At 38.2% G+C, this 25699-nt stretch overlaps 2 protein-coding genes across 2 annotated transcripts; both read left to right on the top strand.

Annotated features, from left to right (window-relative positions):
* Positions 1-3210: 3210 nt before the first annotated feature.
* Positions 3211-16191, top strand: LOC121319363 (cadherin-like protein 26). The gene is made up of 18 exons (XM_041256724.1): positions 3211-3365; positions 4061-4186; positions 6601-6750; positions 7147-7291; positions 8170-8333; positions 8942-9073; positions 10003-10188; positions 11012-11334; positions 11903-12045; positions 12345-12575; positions 12795-13022; positions 13171-13286; positions 13839-13859; positions 14118-14186; positions 14590-14676; positions 14827-14892; positions 15077-15181; positions 15497-16191. The coding sequence occupies exons 1-18, from the start codon at positions 3297-3299 to the stop codon at positions 15695-15697; spliced, it is 2562 nt and encodes an 853-aa protein (XP_041112658.1). The 5' UTR covers positions 3211-3296; the 3' UTR covers positions 15698-16191.
* A 6209-nt stretch (positions 16192-22400) lies between these two features.
* Positions 22401-25266, top strand: LOC121320185 (histamine H3 receptor-like). Its single transcript, XM_041258436.1, has 3 exons — positions 22401-22641; positions 23196-23362; positions 24409-25266. Exons 1-3 carry the CDS (start codon positions 22401-22403, stop codon positions 25264-25266), a joined length of 1266 nt encoding a protein of 421 aa, XP_041114370.1.
* The last annotated feature ends 433 nt before the right edge of the window (positions 25267-25699 follow it).

Here is a 25699-nt window from a genome sequence, read left to right as displayed (position 1 = left end):
ATATATATATTATATTATCTATATATATATATATATATATATATATATATATATATATATAAACGATGTCTGTACAGTTCAATATATATATACACACACAAACACACACACACACAATCTTTGATCATCCACACCAACTTTATGTAAACAATTGTCCACTTCTTCAAAGGAACCTTTTTTCTTCCAAAAGAAATAACTATTGCTGCAAGTTTCTTAGAATGAATATTTTTTTGGTTATCTGACTAAGTTTTTTCTTTCCAAATATATATATATATGTATGTATGTATGTATGTATGTTTGTATGTATGTGTATATATATACATATATAATTGGCATCTCTCTTCCTGCAATGAAGTAACTCCAGTCTACAGGGATGATTCGATCTTTAACAGGTTTATCATTTAGAAAAAAAAGTTAATTGTAAAATGTGTACAAAATCAAGTTTATCTGATTAGATAAGGAGAACAAGAGTCTCTGATAAAACTTTTGGAGAAGATCCAAGCCATTCTAACATACAGCTATGGGCAAAAGTTTTGCATCACTCTATAGAGTTAACACAGTTTGCTTCATAAAGTCGAATGAAACCTGCTGAATAACGTTACATCAACATTAAATTACAAAACTGAGAAAAATAAAAAAAAAGTGGCATTTCACAATCTAACATGAGATACTGTACTACTGTCTACTACAGTAGTACTGTAGTGTCTTCCATTATACTGTACTACTACTGTCTTCCAGTATTGTAGTGTCTTCCATTATACTGTACTACTACTGTCTTCCAGTACTGTAGTGTCTTCCATTATACTGTACTACTACTGTCTTCCAGTACTGTAGTGTCTTCCAGTATACTGTACTACTGTTATGTCTTCCACTGTTATGCCATTCAGTTTCAAGCATGAAGCAAGATTAAAAAACACACAGGCAGAGAGAAAACCCAGAATGCAAACAGACTGCTTTGGAATTGTATCTTTCATAATTCAAAACATTTATGAACAAAAGAAACCCATTAAAAGAATCCAAGTTTAAACATTGTTTTACAATTGAAGGTTATTCAATGCTAACAAATGAGCAGTCCTGCGGAATCTGACTGAACTTTGGTTGACCCAAGGCATAGGAATATATGTTGAACAAATTTTTGAGGTAATGGGGGAGGGGAGATAGAGCAAACTTGCTGAAAGGTACATGGTCATAATAATCATTAGCATGTATCTTATTCTAGAACCCCTTCCACAAGCAGCCAGATGGCTTTTCTAGCAGCTGATAAGAAGTCATGCAGTAATACAAGACATAAAAAAAATATATATATACAAAACAGTAGTCTACTGTACATAGAGCTGCTTTTAAGCTCCACATTAATCACACTGGCTTGTATCCCCTTAATAACAATCCATCCATTATCATTAACTGCTTAATCCTTTACACGGTCGAGGTGAGTCAGAGCCTAACCCGGTAGACACAGGGCGCAAGGCAGGACTACACCCTGGACGGGATGCCAGTCCATCGCAGGGCACCACATACACACAAACAAACAGAGGGTAATTTAGAATGACCAATCAACCTGAACAGGGAGGAAACTGGGAGGAAACCCATGCAGAAATGGAGAGATCATGCAAACTCTACACAGACGGACCCCTAGGCCGGACACAAACCCAGGACCCTGGCGCTGCGAGGCAGCAGCGCTAACCACCACGCCAATGTGCCGCCCCTCAATAACAATATTAAATGCAATAAAAAAATTAATAATACAGCAGAAAAAGGTGCAAGTTAGAATGGGTTGACGAGATAAAATATGGGGTTGTTAACATATGCCATTGTTATCTCATTAACCTTTTAACGAGGAGGACCTCTGAAGAGTAATTAAATAAACCTCAACACAGCAGACTAGCTACCTGAGCCAGGTCTTGGATAGGCATAATTATTTTACATGACTCATAAGAAACGGACGCATCTGTTCTATTGATTAAAATAGTGGCTGAAGAATGTCATGGAAGTTTTTCACTCAACTTCTGAAAGAGACTCAGTGAGACAGTCAAGGTTGAATCAAACAAGTTTATAACTCAAGGTTTGAAAATCTGAGAACACACTCAACACACGCAGGTGTTAGGAAGCCGAGCAATGTTCTAACTTCGCAGAGTCAGTAAGCATAATATATACCTTGTAACCTGCAGTTATTGCAAGACAATCACAGAAGCTTAACTCAGTATTCGCGGATAGCAACAGCTTGGAAGATTAAGATGAGAACAATCATATGCAACAATAACAACTTATCTAAATTGCAAACATCCTAAAAAATTATACCTATTCCGACTAAGCGGGTGACATTTCTGTGAACTGTCACGGATGCAGCTTGCAGTTGCTAAATAAAGAGAACTTCAGAGAACTTCTTCTTTCGAGCTGGTAGTCAGTATCTTTCCATCCCTTATATGGGCCGCTTACCCTGCAGCGAGAAAGAGGAAGTATGTACAACAACAACTACTAGTACATAATACATTATTGTTATATTATACCTAAATCTTATAACCTGTAATAGCATTTAAACCTGAGCATGGAAACCCTAAACAATCATAGCAGTAGCAACATTGGAATTTTCCCACCACAAGAACACCACACAACACAACTGAAATCATTACAATTTGAGAACGAGGGTTCTGAAAATCAAACATTCAGCAGTGTTTGTGAATTACTTGAGTGCAGTTCTGTCTGTATAAACATGTCAAATATGTTAAAGAACTATTTAAATGCAAGCATTTTAATCTAATGAGGAGACCGGAAATTTCATTCCTTATGGCAGGGCCATTTTTTTTTTTAAACAAATTCCTGTTTTTTAAAAGGAGAACAGTTCATGTTAATATGTTATAAGCATCATACACATGGGAGGAGTCATACGCAAAAAACACTCATTATCAAATAATAGACGTATCCCCACCTACTCAACACTACACGACCATCATGACAGTAAAAATAGACATCATGAAGCGTTTTTACCTTTCTATAAGTGAGTGATCAGCACATGTGTCAGCTGCACGAAGAGCACAGCGTGGGGTTTTCATTAACTCTACTGTGCAGAATAAATGCATTTTCTATGGGCAAATATTGGGACTTTCTTCCTACGCATTGAACGTGGGACATTTGCTAGGAAATCAGGACTGTCCCAACCATATAGGGACTGTTGGCATGTATGCTGTAACACTATATCAGATACAGTGGGTCAGTTCTCCAAACCTGCCTTTCCACTCTTGTCAGGAGTAGGCTGGTCTTGGGCTTGCAGAGTATTTGAAGTCGAGTGAATAGCAGTAATGACTTACAGTACTGATCTGGCTTCAACCATGAGGGCTGTTTTGGTGATTTTCATTCTAGCAGCATTTGTAAGTATTACATTTTCATTATTGTATCCTGTGTAGAATTGCGTGCATGTTCAAGCTTTAGCTCGTTTCTGCTATACAGTAAGATTGTGAACCCTATTCAGAAAGCACAAGTCATTGAATTTTGGTTCAATTCATTATTTTTTCCTTCCAGAAGGTTTTGTGCAGAATATGTGATATGTGTCCAGGTTTATGTTTTGTAATTATGCTACAATGCATTAGTAAAACATTCATCAATAAAGAAAATTAAGATAAACTTCTAGTCTAAACGCATGTTTAAAATTGTTTACTTAATTTACTATTACTGCATAAACTACCATTGATTGTTTTGCAGTTATGCATGAGGTTCCAGGTGTAAATGTATATAAGTATCTATAACTGTGCCAATTGAATGTTGTACATTCATAGATTCAGTGGAAAATTGCATTGTGCAGACCTATTATGATAGTGGCATGCATTGGAGTCTGTCTGATACAACCAACACTAACTAGCACAGTTAAGCTATCAAGACAGTTTGAAATTGTTGTTGTTGTTCTTTTACTGGAATCCCTGAATAGATAATCCACCAGGGGGTGTCCCAATCCTTTCTGAGTTACTGTAGCAAAATCTGAAAATACACGGTATCCACAGTCACCCATCAAGACGGCCATTGTCTATGTATATGTGTTGTAAATTTTTCATGTTGTGAATTTCTATAGCACCTTGGTTTGCATCAAGCACACATAAATGAGTCTTCACAGACGCTGCAAAGGCACAAAAGAGCATGGATCATAGAGTCATATGAGATTGAGGAAGAGCGAGCACCCAAGTATTTTCTTGGCAAGGTAAGTAAGATTTGTTATATTAATACACTCTTGGTTTTGAACTTTTATGAAGCATGGTAGTTCTTTTAACTAGAAATTTTAAAAATAACAATCAGAAAAGCAACAGACCCCCAGGGACTTGAACCTGCTCTGTTACTGGGTTTGTGGCAAAATACATGACTGTTAAGAAATGTTAAATTCCTACATATTGGATGAAGCATGTTAGAATACAAGTATGAAATAAAACAAGATTGAAAAGGGCAAACAAATTCCCCCAACATTAGCATAGATCGTAACTAATTAAAAGTGAGTGTGAGGCGTGTGAGTACAAATGGATTTTCCAGACAGTGATTTACGTGTAACAATTAAAATTTTATTTAATATTACACGAAAAAAAGAGAAAAATAATAAAGAAGGATGTGAGGGAGGGAGTGCGGGAGTAATAAAAAATAAAGGAACGGAAGCCTCTTAGTCCTCTTCGCGTTCTGCTTAAATCCAGAAATAAAACAAAAAGGAATAAAAACAGAAAAGAACCAAGTTAGTAAGACCTCCGTTCGTGACACAGTCCAACCTCCCAAGTATTTCCCTCCGGCCTTTTTTCCCCCGCCTCTATTCCTCAGGACCAACCCCGAACACAGTAGCACGTTTCCTTTAGTATGCAAACCCCGCCCCGGTAGTCAGTGGATCACCAATCCCAAACTGACAGGTATGCTTAATTTCACTTGACTCCAGTGGCTGGAATTTACATACTCGTACTTCCGCCCCTCACCAAGGTGCCGCCCCTCAAAAAGATGACATTTGTCATGGTCACAAGACCTTGGTAAGGGAAATCCCGAGTTGGTTTGATGCCTTCTACTGTTGGGAGGCTGAATTGCAGACCGAAACCCCTTCTACTCATCACAGTGAGCTTATAATAAAATGTACTGCTTACACAAACCAAGGCACTACTAGTCAAATAATACCTTTGTTAATAAATTAGTCTTTAACACATTGTAGACTTAAAGACATGTTTCTTGGCAGTATGTTGGTAAAATTGTATGCTTCAAGAAGGGTAGGGCTGAGGAATGCAATGTTTCATATGTCAACAGAACTCATTTTGTCAACTAAGAAACTAACAATACACAGCAATGCAGATGGGTAACTATAGCAAAGTGACTTACCTTTACCACATAAATTCAATATATCAAGAAGTGTTATTAACCTCTGTTAAATGTAATCAATATTGACATGAAGTAATCTTGAAACAACTTCAATATTATTTTAATTGGAACCGATGTTGTGTTTCTGAAAGACGTATTCAGCATCTAATCACATACACAATCAAACTGTTCCTATAAATAGCCCTGTCATCTATGGCTCCTTGTCGTTTCTTTGTTTGGTTCTCTACCCCAACTCTGCTTTCACCTTGCAGCACGCCTTGTCCTGGTGGAAGGTGGCCCAGAGTGCCAGTCGTGCCCGCTGGCATCAATAGTCTTTACATCATAGTTCAGCCAGCGTATAGGGGAGGCTATCAAGCTCCAGTGGACAAGACCACGGGCCAAAGTATATTATGTTTCATCATGGTCATGGCCATGGCCATATGTCAAATGCAATAAAGAATAGTTCATTTCAAATCTTTTTGGATGTCTCGTTTCTGAAACTCCAGCTAATTGAGTGATTACAGAACTTTCCAGCATTCAAATAAAACACACCCATGTCATGCTTTTATATCTAGTCCAAAAACAGTAACACAATACCATAAAGCAACCTTGCTCGGCTTTGCTCAAGAATTCCAGAGTGATTTATACCCTGCAGTAAGAATAGCTGTGGATCATTTTTCTATAGAGTGTATTCATATAGTATTACATGTGCTTTTTACTTTTGGCAAGACATGTAAATGCAAATACAAATTTGTAAAACAGGTTTACAAGCAGTTTCTCCAGTTGTTTGTCAATCCACTTGCTCTTACTGAAAATCTTGTCAAAAGATCTGAATGAGCAACCGATCCTCCCAACACGATCAGCTTGCTGCTAACCCTCTATTTCCAAGGGACAGTATCACAACTGATCAATAGAGGCGGAACCACTGATCCATTTTGTGTCATGAAAATCTGTGAAATGCTGGCAGCCAGTTCACTGGGTTTTGAAAGTTACCTAAGCAGCTAACCCTAAAGTTCAAATGATACAGTAGGCGGAGCCAGGAGCAGCTATGCCTGAAACCTTTGGAATGGGGTGTATCGGTTGTAAAATATTGATTTAATGTTTCCAAGTACAGAAAAGTACAAAAAGCACAAACTCCTTTCCATTAAAAAAAAAAAAAAAAAGACTGCAATGGTTTCAGGAATCTGAATGTGATCTAAATCTAAATGTGAAGGTAAACAACAATGCTTTGGGATGATTTCCTCAGTAATATCTGAGAAATTACTTATCTGTCTACATTTTTGTCTTGGATTTTAGATTGAAATTGAACGCAAACAAAACGTGAGGCACAAATTGAGCGGGATGGGGATCGACAAAGAGCCAAAGAACGTCATGAAAATCGATGAAAGCACAGGGGAAATCTATGTACTGAAAAAAGTCGATCGTGAACAGTACCAATATTTAACTGTAAGTCATGCTGCTTATCAATCTTATTCACACGGGTAACATCATCTTGTGTGTGGCCTTATATGCTGCTCTGTTTATCAGGGCAGGGAATGCACACAGTTGCCATTCGTAGAGCTTTTACTCATGAGTTACTGAAAGAATGTTTTTATCAAAGTGTGTTTAATTGAATGAAATACAGTTTGATAAACAGTCTGCTGTTCTTTAGCAACAGCATGGTACAGTGTAACTGGACACCTCGTAGTGAGTTACTCTTGCTGATTATGTTGCCACAGTGACCCCTAGTGATCATGTAAATTGGGGAGGACATTGGATAAATACGCAATTGGGTCCATAAAAAAATAGCTGTGTGGAAATTCAGCACTCTCTGACTGACATTATTTTTCCCCCTGTGTAAAGCTTACATTTCTAGCAATTAATACAATAGGTGAGACCCTGGACACTGAGCTTGGCGTTAGTATCAAAATCACGGATATCAATGACAATGCCCCCACTTTTGATCACCAAATCTACACGACAACAGTGAAGGAAAGTCAGGTTCAAGGTAAGAATTACTCATTGAATTATTATGTCCTATATAATATTGTAACAAAACCAAGGCCTATAACGCAGTAGGGTGCAAAATTATGAGCCTACTGAATGAAAAGTCAAAGGTAGACACCAGTCAATCACTTTTTAAAAGAACTCCAGAATCTAATCAGAACACCCTTAACCCTGCAACTAGATTCCGTTTCTTGTAGAACACACACTTTTCTTTTCCCCCGTCTTTTTCAAACCATTATTTTTGTTTCCTGTCTAGCACTACAAACTGCATATGAAAAATGCTGGCTTGTGAGGCTGTATTTTTAAAAAAATGTCTTAGAAAGAGGGGTGGCTAAGCGTTGTATTATATGTGGTACAGAAACGGTCATTGTAGGGTTTTGAGCAATTGTGATACTGAAAAAAAGTACATCCAAGAAGGTTCCCATACAGCCATCTGGGATAGGATGGTAAAGTCTATACAGAAGCTAGCAATATAGTGGCCAGCAGGTCAGGCAGATTGCTCTTTATCTACTCCTCTGGAAAGCATCTTTTATTGGTGGTTGCTTTCCAGTTGTTGTCGCTGCTACTTGTGTCCCTTTAAGCAAATGACTGCTTCATTGAAGTGCTACAGATGGCGCTATCATTTTGTAACATACTACTGTATAAATGTTATAATTGTGAGTATCAGGCTGGCTATTGCTGCTTCAAACTGTGAAATAGTAAAGGGGTTACAAGGCAACTGGCAAGTGCTGGGATGTCAGCAATATGTCTAACATGAAATAATGGCCAAAGCTATACTAATAAAGCATTCATTTTTCAACCAACCTCTTCTAACTGGAATAGATATGGCATGTTTTACAATTTCAATTTAAAATGTTGATTGTTGTTTCTGTGTTCAAGGTGGACAATTAATTTTGGTCAGAGCTGAGGACAAGGATGAGTGGAACACCCCAAACTCAACATTTACTTACAAAATAGTTTCTCAGACTCCTATGACAGACAATGTCCTGTTTTACATTGACCAGGCTGGTATCATTTCCTTCAGAGGGTGCATCGATTATGAGGTGAGAAGAAGAGAGTTTTCTAGGAAGGTTCAATAACTGATATGTGATTCTTCTGGTTCAGTCAGGAAACTCATGCAATAGATTATTTATTAAAGCGTACACGACACAACACTACTACATAGTACATCTTTTTACCTTTGGGCTTTGGCCTCACCTTTTCGAGGTACCCCTGTCCATAAATTAGCTTGCAGATAAGTGGAGGCTGACTGTAGGGAAGTGGTGGGCATGGGGCAGGAAAGCTGCCCTCCTCGTTAGAAGAAGCCAAAAGCAAGTGGAGGCTGGGGAGGAGGAGGCGGACTCAGGCACACAGCAGGGATGTAATGGATTGAGGCAAGATGTAAATCCCTTCCTTGCTGATCATTGGACGCATTGTTTATCAAAAGACAAATAAGATACTAGCTACTCGACTGAGGATTTATTCTGGTATTGGAAGCGCCTAAAAATGACTTGATGTTTACGTGATTTAAGATTGAAGGTGACTTCTCTGCCTGATCCACTGCGTTGCTGAATTAAAAACATCGACATTCACATTTTTTTTTTGTTCTTATTGTTGCTTATTGCTTATGGTTCATTGTTCTCTGTTCTCTGTTCTCTGTTTTCTGTTTCAGAAAGCTCAGAAATATACACTTATAGTGGAAGCAAAGGACCAAGGTGAGAAGGTGCAGCTATCAAGTTCCACTACAGTTATTGTTGATGTTGAAGATGAAAACAATCACCTACCAGTCCAGGAAGGAGTTAAAGTAAGAACCACCAGTTTGCCTACATTTGATATAATAATAATTTGATTAACTTGTGTTGCCTTTCTTTAAAAGTGGAAACACACTGGTGAATAACCCACGCCCTTAACTACAGTTAAACTACATTTATAACCGTCATTTCTTACTACATAACAGGTCTGTGGAAAAACTGGTTAGTCATTCTCGGAATTTTCTTTAAGAAGTATTCATGGGAAGGGCATTCAATACATCCATTTATTAATGTGTTGCTTTCAAAACACGAACGGCTGTCCTTCACTCACCTTTACAATTAAGTGCCATTCCATGGCAGTTATCTTCTGCATTGAGTGGTTTAAAAGCCGACTGGAAGATTATTTTCCTGATTTTTTTACTGCTGTACTGGTGTACCATGGCTGTAAACTGACAATGAAAAGACTGTAGATTAGATCAGATGTTGGTGAGTTTGAGAGCTCTATAGAAACCACGGGAGTGCTTCTGAGATTAAAACTTTGACCAGGATGTGATGACTGAAATAGAAAACAATATGCAACTAGAATGCTCATGTACTTGGAAATATCCGTGTATAAGTTTTAAGACTATATAGGACGCAATAATATACATTTTTGTTTGTTAAATGTAATACATGTGAGTTACAAGTGTTCTAACCTATATATTGCTATAAGTTTAAACCTTGTGTAGACAATATTTAGTTGATTGAAGTTTAACTGTAGTATATCACTATTAGAACCAGAATAATGCTTTTATCACATAACAATTAAAGTCTACATAGAGGGATTAAAAAAAAATATATAGCACAATGTTAATAAAACTCAATAAATGTTATAGCCTGAAAAGACATGGAAATGTCAAGAAGTTTCTTGAGCTTTACTCAGATTTCATGACTGGGTGTTTAAGTGATGGATGATTTAGAATCTTTTCTGCTTGTGTCTCAGTTGGTGGCAAATGTGAAGGAGCGGGACTCAAATGTGACTCTCCTCAGAATAAAGGTATCAGACAGAGATAAGCCTCACACTCCTAGCTGGAAAGCAAAATACACGATTGTAAGTGGAAATGAGAACAAAATCTACAAGATTCTCACCGACCCTGATACCAACGATGGAGTCCTGACCCTTGTGAAGGTGAAATAACTCTGCTCTTTATTTCATGTAGAACAGCCAAGTAAGAAACTGGTTAATACCCAGATTTCTTATTAGGAACTGTTAAGAACATTACATAGCTATATTACACAAAGGAGCTGAATGTCAATGAATCAACTTGAAAGGAACATGATAGTGAGTGACCAAACAGAGGCTATGAATATAATTGTTGCAAGCAAAATAGCAGCAAGTATGGACTGTAATTGATCATTTTCTATTAGGTTTTTGAAAGTGTCATTCTCAGAGATGCACTGGGACAAAACAAACAACATTTTGAATAGTGATCAAATAAAAACACAACAAAACTGTGACAGGGAACTCCCCGTCTATATGACTATGTTTGGAACTGGCAGGGGGGGGGGTAAAATTCTCCCTGCCAGAAAAACATGTGAGAATGTGGCTGGAGCTCTAATTGAGTAATTATTGATTAATTGGGCTCCAGCCACAGGGGATAAAAGCCAGGGGAGAGGCCCTGGCTGGCAGTGAGTAGTGTGTGTTCTCAGTTTGGAAGGGTGTGTTCTCAGTTTGGAAGGGTGTGTTCTCAGTTTGGAAGGGTGTGTTCTCAGTTTGGAAGGGTGTGTTCTTAGTTTGGGAGTTTTTTTTGTTTAGAATTAAAGGAAGACCTGGAACTGACTGTTTTGATTATTTATTTTTGAACCTCTTTTTATTGGCCCTTGTGCCTGTTTATTTGATTATTTTATTTAATAAAGAACTTTATTCTGCCTTTACTCTGTCTCTGAGCCTCAATCCACTCACCAGCCTGTCACAAAAACACATAAACTGCTCTTCTTTCAATATATTGCAGCCCCTTGACTTTGCAGATGGTTATCTGAGGGAGCTCTCTGTCCAGGTGGAGAACGAGACACCTTTTTTCTCCTGCAGTGTAAAGAGGGTCGTAGCTGATGACCTCTGGGAAGTGGATTACACAGACCCTGAAGCAGGCTCAACAGGAATAGGGTTCAAACCAAAGACTCTGACAGTAACTGTCAACGTGGAAGACATCAACGACGCTCCAGACTTTGTGCCTCCCATCAGAACTGTCTATCTGGAGGAGAACGACAAAGTTGGAAAAGAATTGCAGACATTTATAGCAATAGACAAAGATGAGAGCTTGTCAAGTGAATTCAGGTGAGTCATTGGATTAGTCACCTAGAGCGGCTCTGAAAATGTGTAAGACAGATGCTGTTTCAGAGAGGTGTAACATACTGAAGTCATTCTTGCACAAACCCAGATCTGGGCAGATGTTCCTTATTAGGTGTTATAGTCATGATTCAGCTCTATACTTTTGCACACAGTTGCTGTTCTTTCCTTCCATGCTCAACTTCTGGTCAGGGATTAAGTGTGCATTGGCATTTTCTCTATGCCAGTTTTGAAAGAAGTTTGCAAGTTTTCTTTTCAGAGCCTTTGCATGGCTTGCATTTCATGAGGTTAATTCCATTGATAAGTAGATTGTCAAGTCAGAAAAGGACATGTCACTGGCTGTACAGCATCATACGAGAGAAGCTGCTGGCTTGTTAGCTATCCACCCCTTCAACTTCAGTATTTCAGCACCAACCCACCAGCTGTTTTTCTCCAGTAACACCATTTGCCGGAAGTCACTGGTACTCCGTCATACATTTGACTTTCTTTTCCTTATTGTTTCCTGTCAGCAAATGAAAGTCCAGAATGATCACTACATGCCTTATCTATCCAATAGGTACAAAGTGGGAGAAGATCCAGCAGGGTGGGTTTCTATTGACCCAAAAACGGGTTCTGTAATAATGACACAGCTAATGGACAGAGAGTCCCCTTTTGTGATAAATAATACTTACATAGTCATTCTCCATGCAGTCGACAATGGTAAGTAACATTTAAGGGTGGTTTTGACAAAACAACTGACTGGAAACAGAACTGATTTCAAAAGGAACACTGCTTGCATTTTAACAGTTATGCGTACCAGCGGTATACTTCTGCTGGCTGTAAAACATTGCTTTTAATGTTTATGAAGAAAATAAATAAAATCAAACTAAATGGCTGACATAAAGTCTATACTCTATACAAGAAGTATTGGGACAACAATGGGATACTTCATTGCCATGTAAATATATCACTTTATATTTTTAAAAGGATTAACACACTTACTGCTTTTCTTTTTGTAGGTGAACCCCCCATGACTGGAACAGGTACTTTGATCATCCACCTAACTGATGTCAACGACTGTGTCCCCTATCTGCTCACCCCTCACATAGACATGTGTGCGAACGAGACGGCCTCGATGACCAAGCTGGCTGCTCAGGACGATGATGAGGACCCCTACTCTGGACCGTTCAGCTTCAACCTGCTGGAAAAGGAAAGCCTGAAGGGGAAGTGGAGACTGGATCCCACCCACGGTAAGAACTAGGGCTGTGCAGGATTTGGATACGGAAATGGATGTGTAAATTTCGAAACATGTGGCTCCACAAAAAATATGTCTTAAGAATGTTTTGTTAAGTTCTTAAGAAACAGTCCCTAAAGTTATTTTTGAATCTCTAAACAGTGTTAGAAAAAAAAAAAAGTATTGCTATCCCTGCTTAAGTCCAACCTCATTTCCTTTGCGTCCTCTTCCGCAGGTTACACTGTGAATCTCATCAAAGGAGAAAAAGTTTACAGTGGAATTTACATCTTGCATTTGGAAATTAGTGACCGGCAAGGTGTGTCATCGAAACACAACCTGACAGTGACCGTGTGCGACTGCCCAACTTCGGCTCCGGTCAACTGTGGAACAAGGAGACTGGGCAGTTCGACAACGGGAGCCAGTGCCGTTGGGAGCTTGTTTGCGGCCCTGTTTTTAATGTTGGGTAAGACGGTGACAGCCAGACCTGCCAGGAAGGATCTGACTGCTGAGAAGAGCTAATAATATCATATTCCCTCATGGATCTACTGTCAATACGACTCGGCTCGCTGTTGGATAAAAGGTCCTAATCTTTTCTCTTCTCTGTTTTGCAGGTGTGTTTTGTTTTGCACTATTTTTTTCATGTGCTCCCAAAACAATAGAGACACATGATGTTGGTGATTGCACCATGTTGCCATACCATTTCGAGCATCCTGGCTCTGATTGCAAGGTGAACGTATTTCTAATCCTGTCCTATGTACACTAAACACCTCTGTGGCCTTTTCTGCTGTTCTGGATCAGTGTAAACAGCTGCTGTATGTATTTCCAACAATCTGAAAAGTGTGTTCTAGGTTAGTCTCACATAATGTGCCTAAAGCGCACTCAATCGCACACGTATTTTCGGTGTAAAAAACATGGTTAATGGCGCTGCCCACAGAGGCTTCAGAGACTCATTCAATTGCAATGCTATTTTCACAATCAAGCTGATCGTGAGATTTTTCTCTGAGTAACAGAACAAGTGGCAGCATCATTTTCTGATGTTGTTTTAGAGCTAAACACCTAACCCATAAAAAAAAAAAAACTGAGAAATATAAACCCCCAAATTATTAATTATTGCAACTGTCGAATGTTCCTGGAGTCTTTTGGTAGTTTTGGTAGAACCTTTTGGAGAAAAAATGGTGCTTTATTTGCAGCCGTGTAATACTGTTTTCAATTCCTTGTCTGACCGGCTTAAAATGCAAAATAGGGTTCTGTTTAACTGTTTTTTTTTTTTCTTTCTTAGTTAGATCAACTGGTTTCTAAGGTAAAATGTTACATTTCTTTCTTTTTTAACTTTAGTATTTTGTAACATTAGGTGATTGTGTGAAATCATGTGATATAACCAAGCTTGCAGGAAGGGCTGAAAAGTTACTAAACTGTCAAACTGAAGTGCTGTTTGTCTGTTTGTGAAGTGTGCCCGTCGCATTGTTCTGTTTAAAATGAAAGGTCTAGTAAAAGCATGAGGAGATCAACTGCTGATTTTTCTGTTTCTGCATAAGTGCATTCAATCTATTTGTTTTAGGAACCAGCAAAAATGATTCAAAATGGGAGTAGTGCACAAGAACAAGAGGCGTCCATTGTGGGTTTTCCGGTAAATATTTGATTACGATGATCCTTTATTCTATTGGGATTGACTGGAATGTGATTTGAAATGCATCAGCAGCAGATAGAGATTGAGTTCTATTAGGACCGTTTCAGCCCCAGTTAGGATTACAGGCTGATTTCATCTCTGCTAATCGCTCTAGTGGGTGTTAAGTCTCAGAGGCACAGGATGCTGTGGATGTAGTATACTGTCAGGGACATACCAGAGGCTGAATTAAATGCAATCTTACCAAAACAGGACACATGCAGGTGATCTTTGACTTTTGTGCCATGCCAGGTTGCAGATGGAACAAGCGACACCCTCAGTTTGATACTGAAATGAAATGAAATCTGTTAATTTGAGCATCATAACGATTGTTGTTTTTGTTGTTGCTTTTTAAATGTCTTTTTAGATTTCAAATGGATCAAGTAGACTTAAGAAGCTGTATTACAGTGCAGGTCATGAGCAGTGGAGGACAGAAGGCAGCAAGATGCACATGGTATTAATAATAATAATAATAAGTAGAATAATAAAAAGGAGCAGCATTCCCTGTTGAAGATATTATGCCTATTGATTGTTCTGTGTTCGACATACAAGAAATGAAACAACTGAAACTATTTCAAATGGGTTATTTCATATTTTATTTCAGCTCAGCGCTGACAGACGTGGAAGATGGAAACAGCACACAGTCAGTGACAATTCCATGGGTTATCTGGTAGGAAATTGATAACATTCTGTTAAACTCTCACATTCTGAAGCAGCAATACAAATACTGAAAGTGTTTCAGTTCAGACATGAATTAGTTCAATGCACAGGCCGAGCTCTGGGCACAGGTTGGAACCACTGTATCAATGAACCAGACATAATACACTTCATTTTTTAAACCGTTTTCCCCACAGACACTATCTACAGTGAACAGAACAACATCAGCAAGATCATCATTTGCATGGAAAAAAAATTATGCATTTAACAGAAATGGAGTTCTGAATTCTATGATAAGACAGGTTAGTGTTCTTTTAATGGTTTTTTTGTGGTTTTTACAAAAATAAAGCTCAAAAACATTTGATTTAATGTGAATACTTTTGTATTATTATTATTATTATTATTATTATTATTATTATTATTATTATTATTATTATTATTATTATTATAGTAGTAGTAGTATTATTATTATTATTATTATTATTATTATTATTATTATTATTATTAGTAGTATTATTATTATTATTATTATTATTATTATTATTAGTAGTAGTAGTAGTCGTAGTATTATTAGTAGTGATAGTTTTTTTTTTTATTATTTTGGTCTTGTTTTACAGAGAGTTGATTCATTATACTCTGGTCAAGATGACTGCCTCGAGTATAATCCTCACCCATATGCCGATGAAGGAGAAGAACCTGAAATGCTGCATCTTGATGTCATTTCCATTCCTGACAGCGAGTTCTCACCTGATCAGCTGCTAGACCTGGGGCCCAGGTTTAAAACCCTGGCATGCATTTGCAACCCTCAAGCTAACTAGAGCCGACTTGGCAGGCTAGATCATCAATGGGCAGAGAAGATATAACTTCCAACCAGTATTTCAGACAGTGATGAACAAATAGCTACCTGCTGAAGGGGGAAGATTAGACTGCAGTGCCTGATTGGTGCTGAAGAGAAGCCAAGTGATAACACCCAGAGCTTTGTAATACATTCTTTACTGCTCACTGTGCGAGATTGAAAACCATTAATGTAAACTGGGCTCTCGACAGGAACAAAAACCCTCGAGTACATTGTCCTGCTGAGAAAGTGTTATATAATGCATCCGCCTTGAAAGTGGACCCTAACCATTATCAGAATAATTGGGTTCATCAGTCACTGAATCACTGTACTTTGACCTCTACCTGCATCAATTTGAAGTTGACTGATTTATTTCTGAATGTACTGGATGTGTTTCTTCTCAGATCTGTCTATTCTCTGATCTGTCTAGCTTACTTGTGTGTGTGTGTGTGTGTGTATATATATATATATATATATATATATATATATATATATATATATATATATATATATATATAATTAGCACTCTCACTGGTCTTCAGAGAACCTTTTCTTTTTTTATTATTTGAAAGTTTCAGCTGCTGTTACCTAATGTGAGCAGTGCATTTATACTAGCTGCAAGCATGCGCACTGTGTTGACTGTGGAATTAAATATACTGCAGTCTTGTGCCTGTTGTCTAAAGGGAGACAATAGGTATAATAGAGTAAGGCAAATGGAAGCATTACTATTCACTGCAGGCATGTGACTTTAGTGGAGTTGAACACAGTTCAATTAATCTACTAAGGGCTTGTGAAGAAAACAAATGGTGTATTTGATTACATTATGTAACACAATTTTTGTTCCTGGGTAGTAAGTGTTATTTCCTAATTGCTTATGCTTCAAAAGTATAGAAAATGGCTATTATTCCCCACAAACTTTGCTTTTGTGACCAGGACAGTGATATTTCAAAATATCACTATTTCCAATGAGAAAACAAGCGCTTTTGTAAATACAGTATAATTGTAAATCTCAAAAAACTACTCACTTCTAAATCTTTTGTAGTCATTTTTGTATTACTTTAGTATAAATACATGTTAATTTGGATTCATGTGTTGTTTTTTTTTCTGACTTTATGTGAACGAAAAGACACACATTTGCCCGTTTTCCAATTGGAAATAGTGATATTTTGAAATGTCACTGTCCTGGTCCCAGAAGCAAAGTTTGTGGGGAATAATAGCCATTTTCCATACTTTTGAGGCATAAGCAATTAGGAAATAACACTTACTACCCAGGAACAAAAACAAAAAAAAAAAATAGTATTCTACCTTCCACAGAATTGTAAGATGTCATCACTATAATTAGAACAGATGGAGAGAGTGAGCTCTCACACGGGAACAGAACCGCTGGGAGGCCAATAAGGAGAAGATCAGAGGCCACTGTGTGTTTTAGGATAAACTAATGTATTAAAGAAGCATATGTAGCAGACAGAGGCTGGGAATACACCAACACACCACCTATGTGTCTTGATCACTGTCAGAAGAGTGTTTAAGTCATGTCCCGTGATTTCATCTCATGTACTGGTTCATAACGACAGTCCACTGTTACACAGAGGCAGAGTTTACATGATGTACTGATGAAGAAATCTGGATGCACTCCAGCTGGAATCATTCTCCTGTTTACCTTTATTCTTTTTTTACCTTTACTTTTGAAATAGGATTTTTTTTAGTATACAGTGCCACTAAGTGGCCAAGTGTTATAACTGCAAAGGGAACTACATTTTGTGCAGATCACTGTTAGCCTTTTAGCTTTGTCTTTATGGTGAACAAATGGGGGGGAAATAGTTTGCATTTTGTCCACTATCTATGCAGTGATTTTTTAAATTATTATTCCAATAAGGTAACATGACATTTGGTGGGGAAAGACATTTGTTTTTTATGTGTGTATATATCTTTATATATATCTTCTTACCTGGTAAAATGAAAATAAAATATATATATCTGGAACTAAAGTTCAAAAACCTTTGTTATGTATTTGTCTATTTTTATGCCAAGAATTAGGATTAGAGAGAAATCCCTTTAGAACTCTGCAGCACAGTTACATTATATGCACAACTGAATTCAAATGAAATTGAAAAGATGACACACCAAAGCGATGCCGGGATTAATGTTTATCTCTACAACTGAACTGGTGCTGGAAAGTGCAGGAAATGCATCACAGCAGGAAACCCATGTGTGTCTTACCTTGTGCCCTGACACATGTCAAACAGAGGTCCCAATGCTCTGGTTATTTTACCTTGTGCCCTGACACATGTCAAACAGAGGTCCCAATGCTCTGGTTATTCTACCTTGTGCCCTGACACATTCCAAACAGAGTCCCAATGCTCTGGTTATTCTACCTTGTGCCCTGACACATTCCAAACAGAGTCCCAATGCTCTGGTTATTTTATCTTGTGCCCTGACACATTCCAAACAGAGGTCCCAATGCTCTGGTTATTCTACCTTGTTCCCTGACACATTCCAAACAGAGTCCCAATGCTCTGGTTATTTTACCTTGTGCCCTCACTCATTCCAAACAGAGGTCCCAATGCTCTGGTTATTCTACCTTGTGCCCTGACACATTCCAAACAGAGTCCCAATGCTCTGGTTATTTTATCTTGTGCCCTGACTCATTCCAAACAGAGTCCCAATGCTCTGGTTATTCTACCTTGTGCCCTGACACATTCCAAACAGAGTCCCAATGCTCTGGTTATTCTACCTTGTGCCCTGACTCATTCCAAACAGAGTCCCAATGCTCTGGTTATTCTACCTTGTGCCCTGACACATTCCAAACAGAGTCCCAATGCTCTGGTTATTCTACCTTGTGCCCTGATACATTCCAAACAGAGTCCCAGTGCTCTGGTTATTCAACCTTGTGCCCTGACACATTCCAAACAGAGTCCCAGTGCTCTGGTTATTCTATCTTGTGCCCTGACACATTCCAAACAGAGTCCCAATGCTCTGGTTATTCTATCTTGTGCCCTGATACATTCCAAACAGAGTCCCAGTGCTCTGGTTATTCAACCTTGTGCCCTGACACATTCCAAACAGAGTCCCAGTGCTCTGGTTATTCTACCTTGTGCCCTGACACATTCCAAACAGAGTCCCAGTGCTCTGGTTATTTTATCTTGTGCCCTGACTCATGCTAAAAAGAGAGTCCTAATGCTTTGGTTATTTTGTAAGTATGAGTTTGTGTCCGGTATGTTATTATGTTACATTAAAGTCCAGGTCCAGATTTATTCAGGGGTACATAGAAGAGTGCAGCTGATTCAAATAACTATTTAGTCACAAAACTTAAGACACATGCTACACAGAACACTCTTTTAACATTTTTAAGCAACATATTGATTTCATACTGAAAATAAATGGCTTTTGACATTTTCACAATACAAAAGCACCTTTGATCTCCTCTGAATGCATTGCTTTTTTTTTTAAACAGTACAACACACACACACACACACACACACATATATATATATATATATATATATATATATATATATATATATATATATATATATATATATATTATTTGTCTTTAGAGTATTTCTTCAATTTTTCTAAACTCTACTCTTTGCTGACATTCAGATAATATTTGAACAAACAACAGCAGCAAATGTTATTGTGTGTTCAACACACTAGCAGAAGTGCAGTAGCAGCAGCAGCAGCTCTTATTTGAAATTAAAAATAGCAAACAGCACGCTATTCAAGGAAAATGAGGAATCAGGATCCAAAAAGGATATTCAGCAATCATCAAACACTTAAAGATGAAGAAACGTAATTGAAGTATTTTAATAATTAACTACAACGTTTTGGCTTCCACCTTCTTTTGGTAATAGCTAGGTAGACAGTAAATGTTTATGTGTACCATGCTATCTGAAGGTAGAATCCGAATCCGTAAAATTGTGAGTTTTTAGTTAAAGAGAGTTTAAGAACGCCTTTCTCATTACCACTTCAATCCACGCTTCAGTTATCAAGTTTACTGATTTCATTTCTACAGAATAGTTTGTTTTTTTTTAAAAACACGCATTAAGCATAAATATTCATTACTCTACGTAGCCATCTAGCTTCTATTAAACTAGCACGAAAGTTGCCATTTTAATAATACTCGTTCTGGAGACCTTTATGTTGCGTGTGATTAATGAGTTTATTTCATTGAGGACATACCGCTTAAAACCTACACGAGCTAATTTTACATTGCTAATTTTCCAGTTCTGTATGCATTAATACATTACAAAGTAATCTAGTGAAAACACGTTAATGAGGCCATACTACATAGACACACATTACACTATGTAACACAATTTTTGTTCCTGGGTAGTAAGTGTTATTTCCTAATTGCTTATGCCTCAAAAGTATAGAAAATGGCTATTATTCCCCACAAACTTTGCTTTTGTGACCAGGACAGTGATATTTCAAAATATCACTATTTCCAATGGGAAAGCGGGCAAATGTGTGTCTTTTCGTTCACATAAAGTCAGAAAAAAACAACATATGAATCCAAATTAACATGTATTTATACTAAAGTAATACAAAAATGACTACAAAAGATTTAGAAGTGAGTAGTTTTTCGAGATTTACGATTATACTGTACAGTATAAAAATAAATACTTAACTTCACTTTGTTCCTGGATAAGCCTGCTTTGATCTGCAGGCTGCTTGTGATCACTGTCTCTCCTGCCGCCAAAGAAATAACATTTCCTTTTAGATTGCCAATAAAACCCCTCGTAAACAGGTTCTGACAGAGATACAAAAACCATCACGACATGATCTGCATGCAAAAGCATCGCTGTACGCAGGGATAAAAAAAATAAATAAAAAAAATAAGGCTATTTGAATTGGATCGAAAACACGTATAGATCTGGTTCCAGGTCCAAAAACAAATCGGCAAGCAATACAACCAACAATTCAAAAGGAATTATGTAGTCAGAAATCAAGTAGTAATAAAGTAGTTTATGCTGTGTTTGTTTTTAACGGATCACATTTCCCCTTTGCTTCTGGCACTATGCAAATACACTTATTAATAACAGACATGTCTTTTTAAAAAAGTAAATACAATTAATGAACATAACCCAAGTTTCAAACAGAGCAAGTGTTCTATAATTAGATACGTCAAAAGGAAAATCGCTTTTGCGTGACCAAATGTCCATTATTTGACAGGCGATTCGCTTGAATCCGAACCGTGTTGACTTGTGTTTTTGAACAGCTTTACAATTGGAAAAGTATCGGTACTAAATAGACGTTCCGAACATTGTTAATAAAAGCTTAAAATAATTACAGGTATTAAAACAACACAAAGACTCAACGGCACCTGTACCATCGACTGTCTTGTACTTATTAAATCTAAGTAATATTTGCAAACAAACATTGTTAGAAGTTGATTGGGTAATTTATACAATAATCACTTTGTGTTGCTTTCTGTGGAACCTGTGCTGTTTAGGGTAGAAAGAACCTTTCCTATAGTAAGCAGAAGAGATTTCGATATAAATTGTATTTGCGATCCAACTGAAAGAGAATTATTGGCATTGCCTTGACAAGCCAATGTTTTCTTTTCATAATACGATTTAGAGAGAAAGAAAAAATGCATGCAATATATAATCTATTTATCTTGATAACGAGCCTTTCAAAATAAAACAAAAATGCTTCATTGGCTGATACGAATGAAGATTTAAGAACATAAGAAAGTTTACAAACGAGAGGAGGCCATTCGGCCCATCTTGCTCGTTTGGTTGTTAGTAGCTTATTGATCCCAAAATCTCATCAAGCAGCTTCTTGAAGGATCCCAGGGTGTCAGCTTCAACAACATTACTGGGGAGTTGATTCCAGACCCTCACAATTCTCTGTGTAAAAAAGTGTCTCCTATTTTCTGTTCTGAATGCCCCTTTTTCTAAACTCCATTTGTGACCCCTGGTCCTTGTTTCCTTTTTTCAGGCTGAAAAAGTCCCTTGGGTCGACACTGTCAATACCTTTTAGAAATTTGAATGCTTGAATTAGGTCGCCACGCAGTCTTCTTTGTTCAAGACTGAACAGATTCAATTCTTTTAGCCTGTCTGCATATGACATGCCTTTTAAGCCCGGAATAATTCTGGTTGCTCTTCTTTGCACTCTTTCTAGAGCAGCAATATCTTTTTTATAGATATTTATGTACGGCTTGTAAAGGGTGGCGATTACCATTCAGTAAGATGTACAAAGACAAACACAACTGCACATGATATCCCTCTACTAAAAACAAGGAGCGCGTTTGTCCAGAGCAGTGCTAGGTTAAACGCGTAGGAATGGTAGCCTACCGGAATGTGCACCCAGGAGGTTCCATTTCACACAGCTCTAAAACACAAACAAACAAAACAACTCACGGTACATTGTTTCTGATAGACAGTAGATGTGGAATTTTTTTTTTGTTGTTGTTTTTATTTTATTTTTATTCAAGCAGCAGACAATGTCAGATTTTTCAGAGGAAAACAGCTAATGAAAATATCAAAATATGCGATTTCCGGGCAGATTCGTTTTGAATACTGATTCTGGCACTTACTATAATACAGCCTCATGTTAGTTCATTACAACCCTCACTCTTGGCAGTGTGGTTGAATGCTGTGACCTGGCACTCCAGTAGACTGCGCCTTCCACATGCACAGACTGAACAAGCAGATTAATATTAGAGTCTCGGTGCTGAAATGGACAGCTCCCATGGTTACCAGATGAACAGGTCAGACGCATTCGGTAAACCCGGACATTTATTTAGTTGTCCGTACTCTGCACTATGGGCAATCATTATTTGTTTTCTTATTGCTTTGCTGGTCGTCGCCACGGTGTTGGGAAACGCTCTGGTCATGCTAGCATTCGTGGTGGACACAAGTCTTCGGACCCAGAACAACTTTTTCCTGCTAAATCTTGCAATTTCTGATTTTTTGGTTGGTAAGATACAATATTTCTTTAATATTATTATGGGAAGTTGTAATGCTAATATTGTATTTATTAGAAAGAAACCATACTTTTTGATTATTATTATATTTTGGTTTTAATTAAAAGGACAGCATCATTTAAGTTAAATGTTACTCATAATGCAGTCATGTTCTGTACATATTTTCTGGGGGAAAATGATATTAGGCATAAATACTGCCCTTTTAATCCTTGATTTTGATAGTGTAGTATTACTTAGGCATACAGTCTAACATCAACTAGAAAAATGAAACACATGGACCAATATAATAACCCAAGGGGTTGACTTGAACACAAACACATTTTTAAAGCAGTTAACAGGGAACACCTCTGACTGCATCGGGGTAATCCCAGAATAGCATATACAGGGCTGTACAATAAAGGAACCCCCTCATAGCCTTATCAGAGAAACCCTCAAGTTTGTTGGCAGATTTTTTTGCTCCCTTAAACTGGGAACATTTCAGCTACTGTATTAGTTATTAAAAGAAACAGGGACATTAAAACCATGCAGCTTCCTTTCCTCCCTTCAGGAGCATTTTGCATGCCTCTCTATATCCCCTATGTGCTGACTGGGAAATGGATCTTTGGCAAGACCCTCTGTAAACTATGGCTGGTCATGGATTACCTGCTCTGCACCTCTTCAGTGTTCAACATAGTGCTGGTCAGCTATGATCGATTCCTGTCAGTGATCCGGGCAGTAAGTACAGCAGTGTTGATTGCAAGGACATGTGTATGATGAGCTAGGCAGGAGAGAGTACAGGGCACTGATTTCTACCCACATGGATAATATTAGAGCTTACAAACATTGCCCACATCTATTCATCTACTGCTGGAAACAAGACAAATTGGTTCTCAATAATTAGATTAAATTACCTTGTGATGGCCAATTTGCCAGCTATTCATAATGACATATTCCACAACAACATAATGGAACATAATGCCTTTGCAAGCAGGGTTCAAAGTTGTAGCCTGATGACTCTGAATTGAGATCGCTATCAAACAAGCAACCTCTTCCTCCTTGTTCAACAAGTGGATATTTATGGAATAGCTGTGAAACACTTTTTATTGTGTTGTCTGACATTTACATCAAAATCAAATGTTAAGCGTTTGAATGGGTTTGTATAACCTGGTTGTAAAGATGCCTGGGAGCTTTGTGACCGATTGTAATAGATGCCCTCAATTCCATTGGCAGCTGAAATAATTTGTTCAGACTCCACACCGAGCTTATCTATTTAAAGGTCAGTCAAATATTGTAGCAGCTTTGCAGAAAAGTGATTTCCTAGAATAAACCCATTCCCCACATGCTGGTACTATAGTGCATTGCTCAGGCTCTTTCAGAGTGAATCCCAATAAAGCAATGGAGTGGTCTAGGGGTCATGGCCTTCAATAATTCCTCTGGTTATTTAAACATGCCAATGTAGCCAGAATATACTGCTACTTTTTTTTTTCTTCTTCTTCTTGTTAACATCATTATTAATTAATATATTCTCAAACTGCAACTCCAAGATAACCATCATTTTGCATCAGCAGTCTGTTCCTCAGTTTTTATTTAGCAATGTAGGTTAAGAATGCTAGCTGTAGTTTTCACTCACACGTTGTTTGAGCAGTTGATATCAATAGTATTATTAAAAACTTCCCAGCTATCAGGCATCTACAGCTTCTTACAACTGTATTCAGTACTTTATCTTAACAGATGCAATAAGTAAAGTTGGCAACACTCTGCTTGCTTTTTTGTTTACACAGGTTGCATACAGAGCCCAGCAAAGAAAGACTTTACATGCTGTTTCCAAGATGGTTCTGGTTTGGGTCCTAGCGTTCCTATTATATGGACCTGCTATCATGGCATGGGAGCACATTGCCGGCCACAGCATTGTTGAAAAGGAGGAGTGCTATGCTGAATTCTACTACAACTGGTACTTTCTGATCACAGTGTCCACTGTGGAGTTCTTCACCCCCTTCATCAGTGTGACCTTCTTCAATGTGAGCATATACCTGAACATCCACCAGCGGACCCAGTCTCGACATGCATTGAACAAGGAGACACAGGGCGGCGAGCCCAAAGGAAGCAGCCCAGATCCACTCTCTGAACTCAGTACACAAGACAAGGAGCTGAGCCAAAGCAAAACTATGACATCAGTGCCAATGGGTCCATGTCTGGAGCTGGAGGGCAAAGCTGAGACATCAGACTTGATGAATCCTGGAGACCTGGCACCCAAAGAGAAAGGACCCGAGAAAAGTAAAGGTGGCGAGTTCTCCCAGAGACTGCTCTCGATGAGCAAAAGGACGAGGGCCATTTCACAGACCAGTGCCCAACATTTCAGGCTACTAAGGGATAAGAAGGTGGCCAAATCTCTGGCCATCATTGTTTGCACATTTGGGGTCTGTTGGGCCCCATACACCTTGCTGATGATTATTCGGGCTGCCTGCAATGACAGCTGCATCTCCAGGTACTGGTACGAGGTGTCCTTCTGGTTGCTTTGGATCAACTCAGCCATCAACCCTGTCCTGTACCCACTGTGCCACTACAGTTTCAGGAAGGCTTTCATGAAGCTTCTGTGCCCGAAGAAGCTTAAAATGAAGGCTAGTTTACGAAGTACATGACTGCGAATGGCTCATCCAAAAAGGGTTCTTCATTACACAGTTGTGCCGTAGTTCCTCTTTTGATCATATGGGATGTAACACATGACAGCAAAGGACAGAGCCCTTTAAGTTTTGCAGGAAGATGTGACCCAAGCAGTGAACAGTATGACATTATATCTGTATGGAAGGGAAAGAGTATCTTATATATTCAGTATGGAATGTTAGTTAACCTCTAAGATAAACATTTTTAATTACGCTCTGAAATTTAATCAAGAACTGTGGGATGCAGTATAGCCTGCAGTTCAGACAAGTTTGGACAGTGGACTGAATCGGTACATTGAGAATGCACAATGAGCAATGAACTATGTAATACTTGGAAGGCCAGTGCACCATCATTGTCTGCACATGAATATTTTACCACTGGATAGAGATAATGCCAGGGCCCAGGCTGTAC

Source organism: Polyodon spathula, chromosome 8 (genome assembly GCF_017654505.1).
Source record: "Polyodon spathula isolate WHYD16114869_AA chromosome 8, ASM1765450v1, whole genome shotgun sequence".
NCBI classification, from domain to species: Eukaryota; Metazoa; Chordata; class Actinopteri; order Acipenseriformes; family Polyodontidae; genus Polyodon; species Polyodon spathula.
The sequence above is the reverse complement of the archived record's forward strand: the minus strand, read 5'-3'. Positions and strand labels throughout refer to the sequence as shown.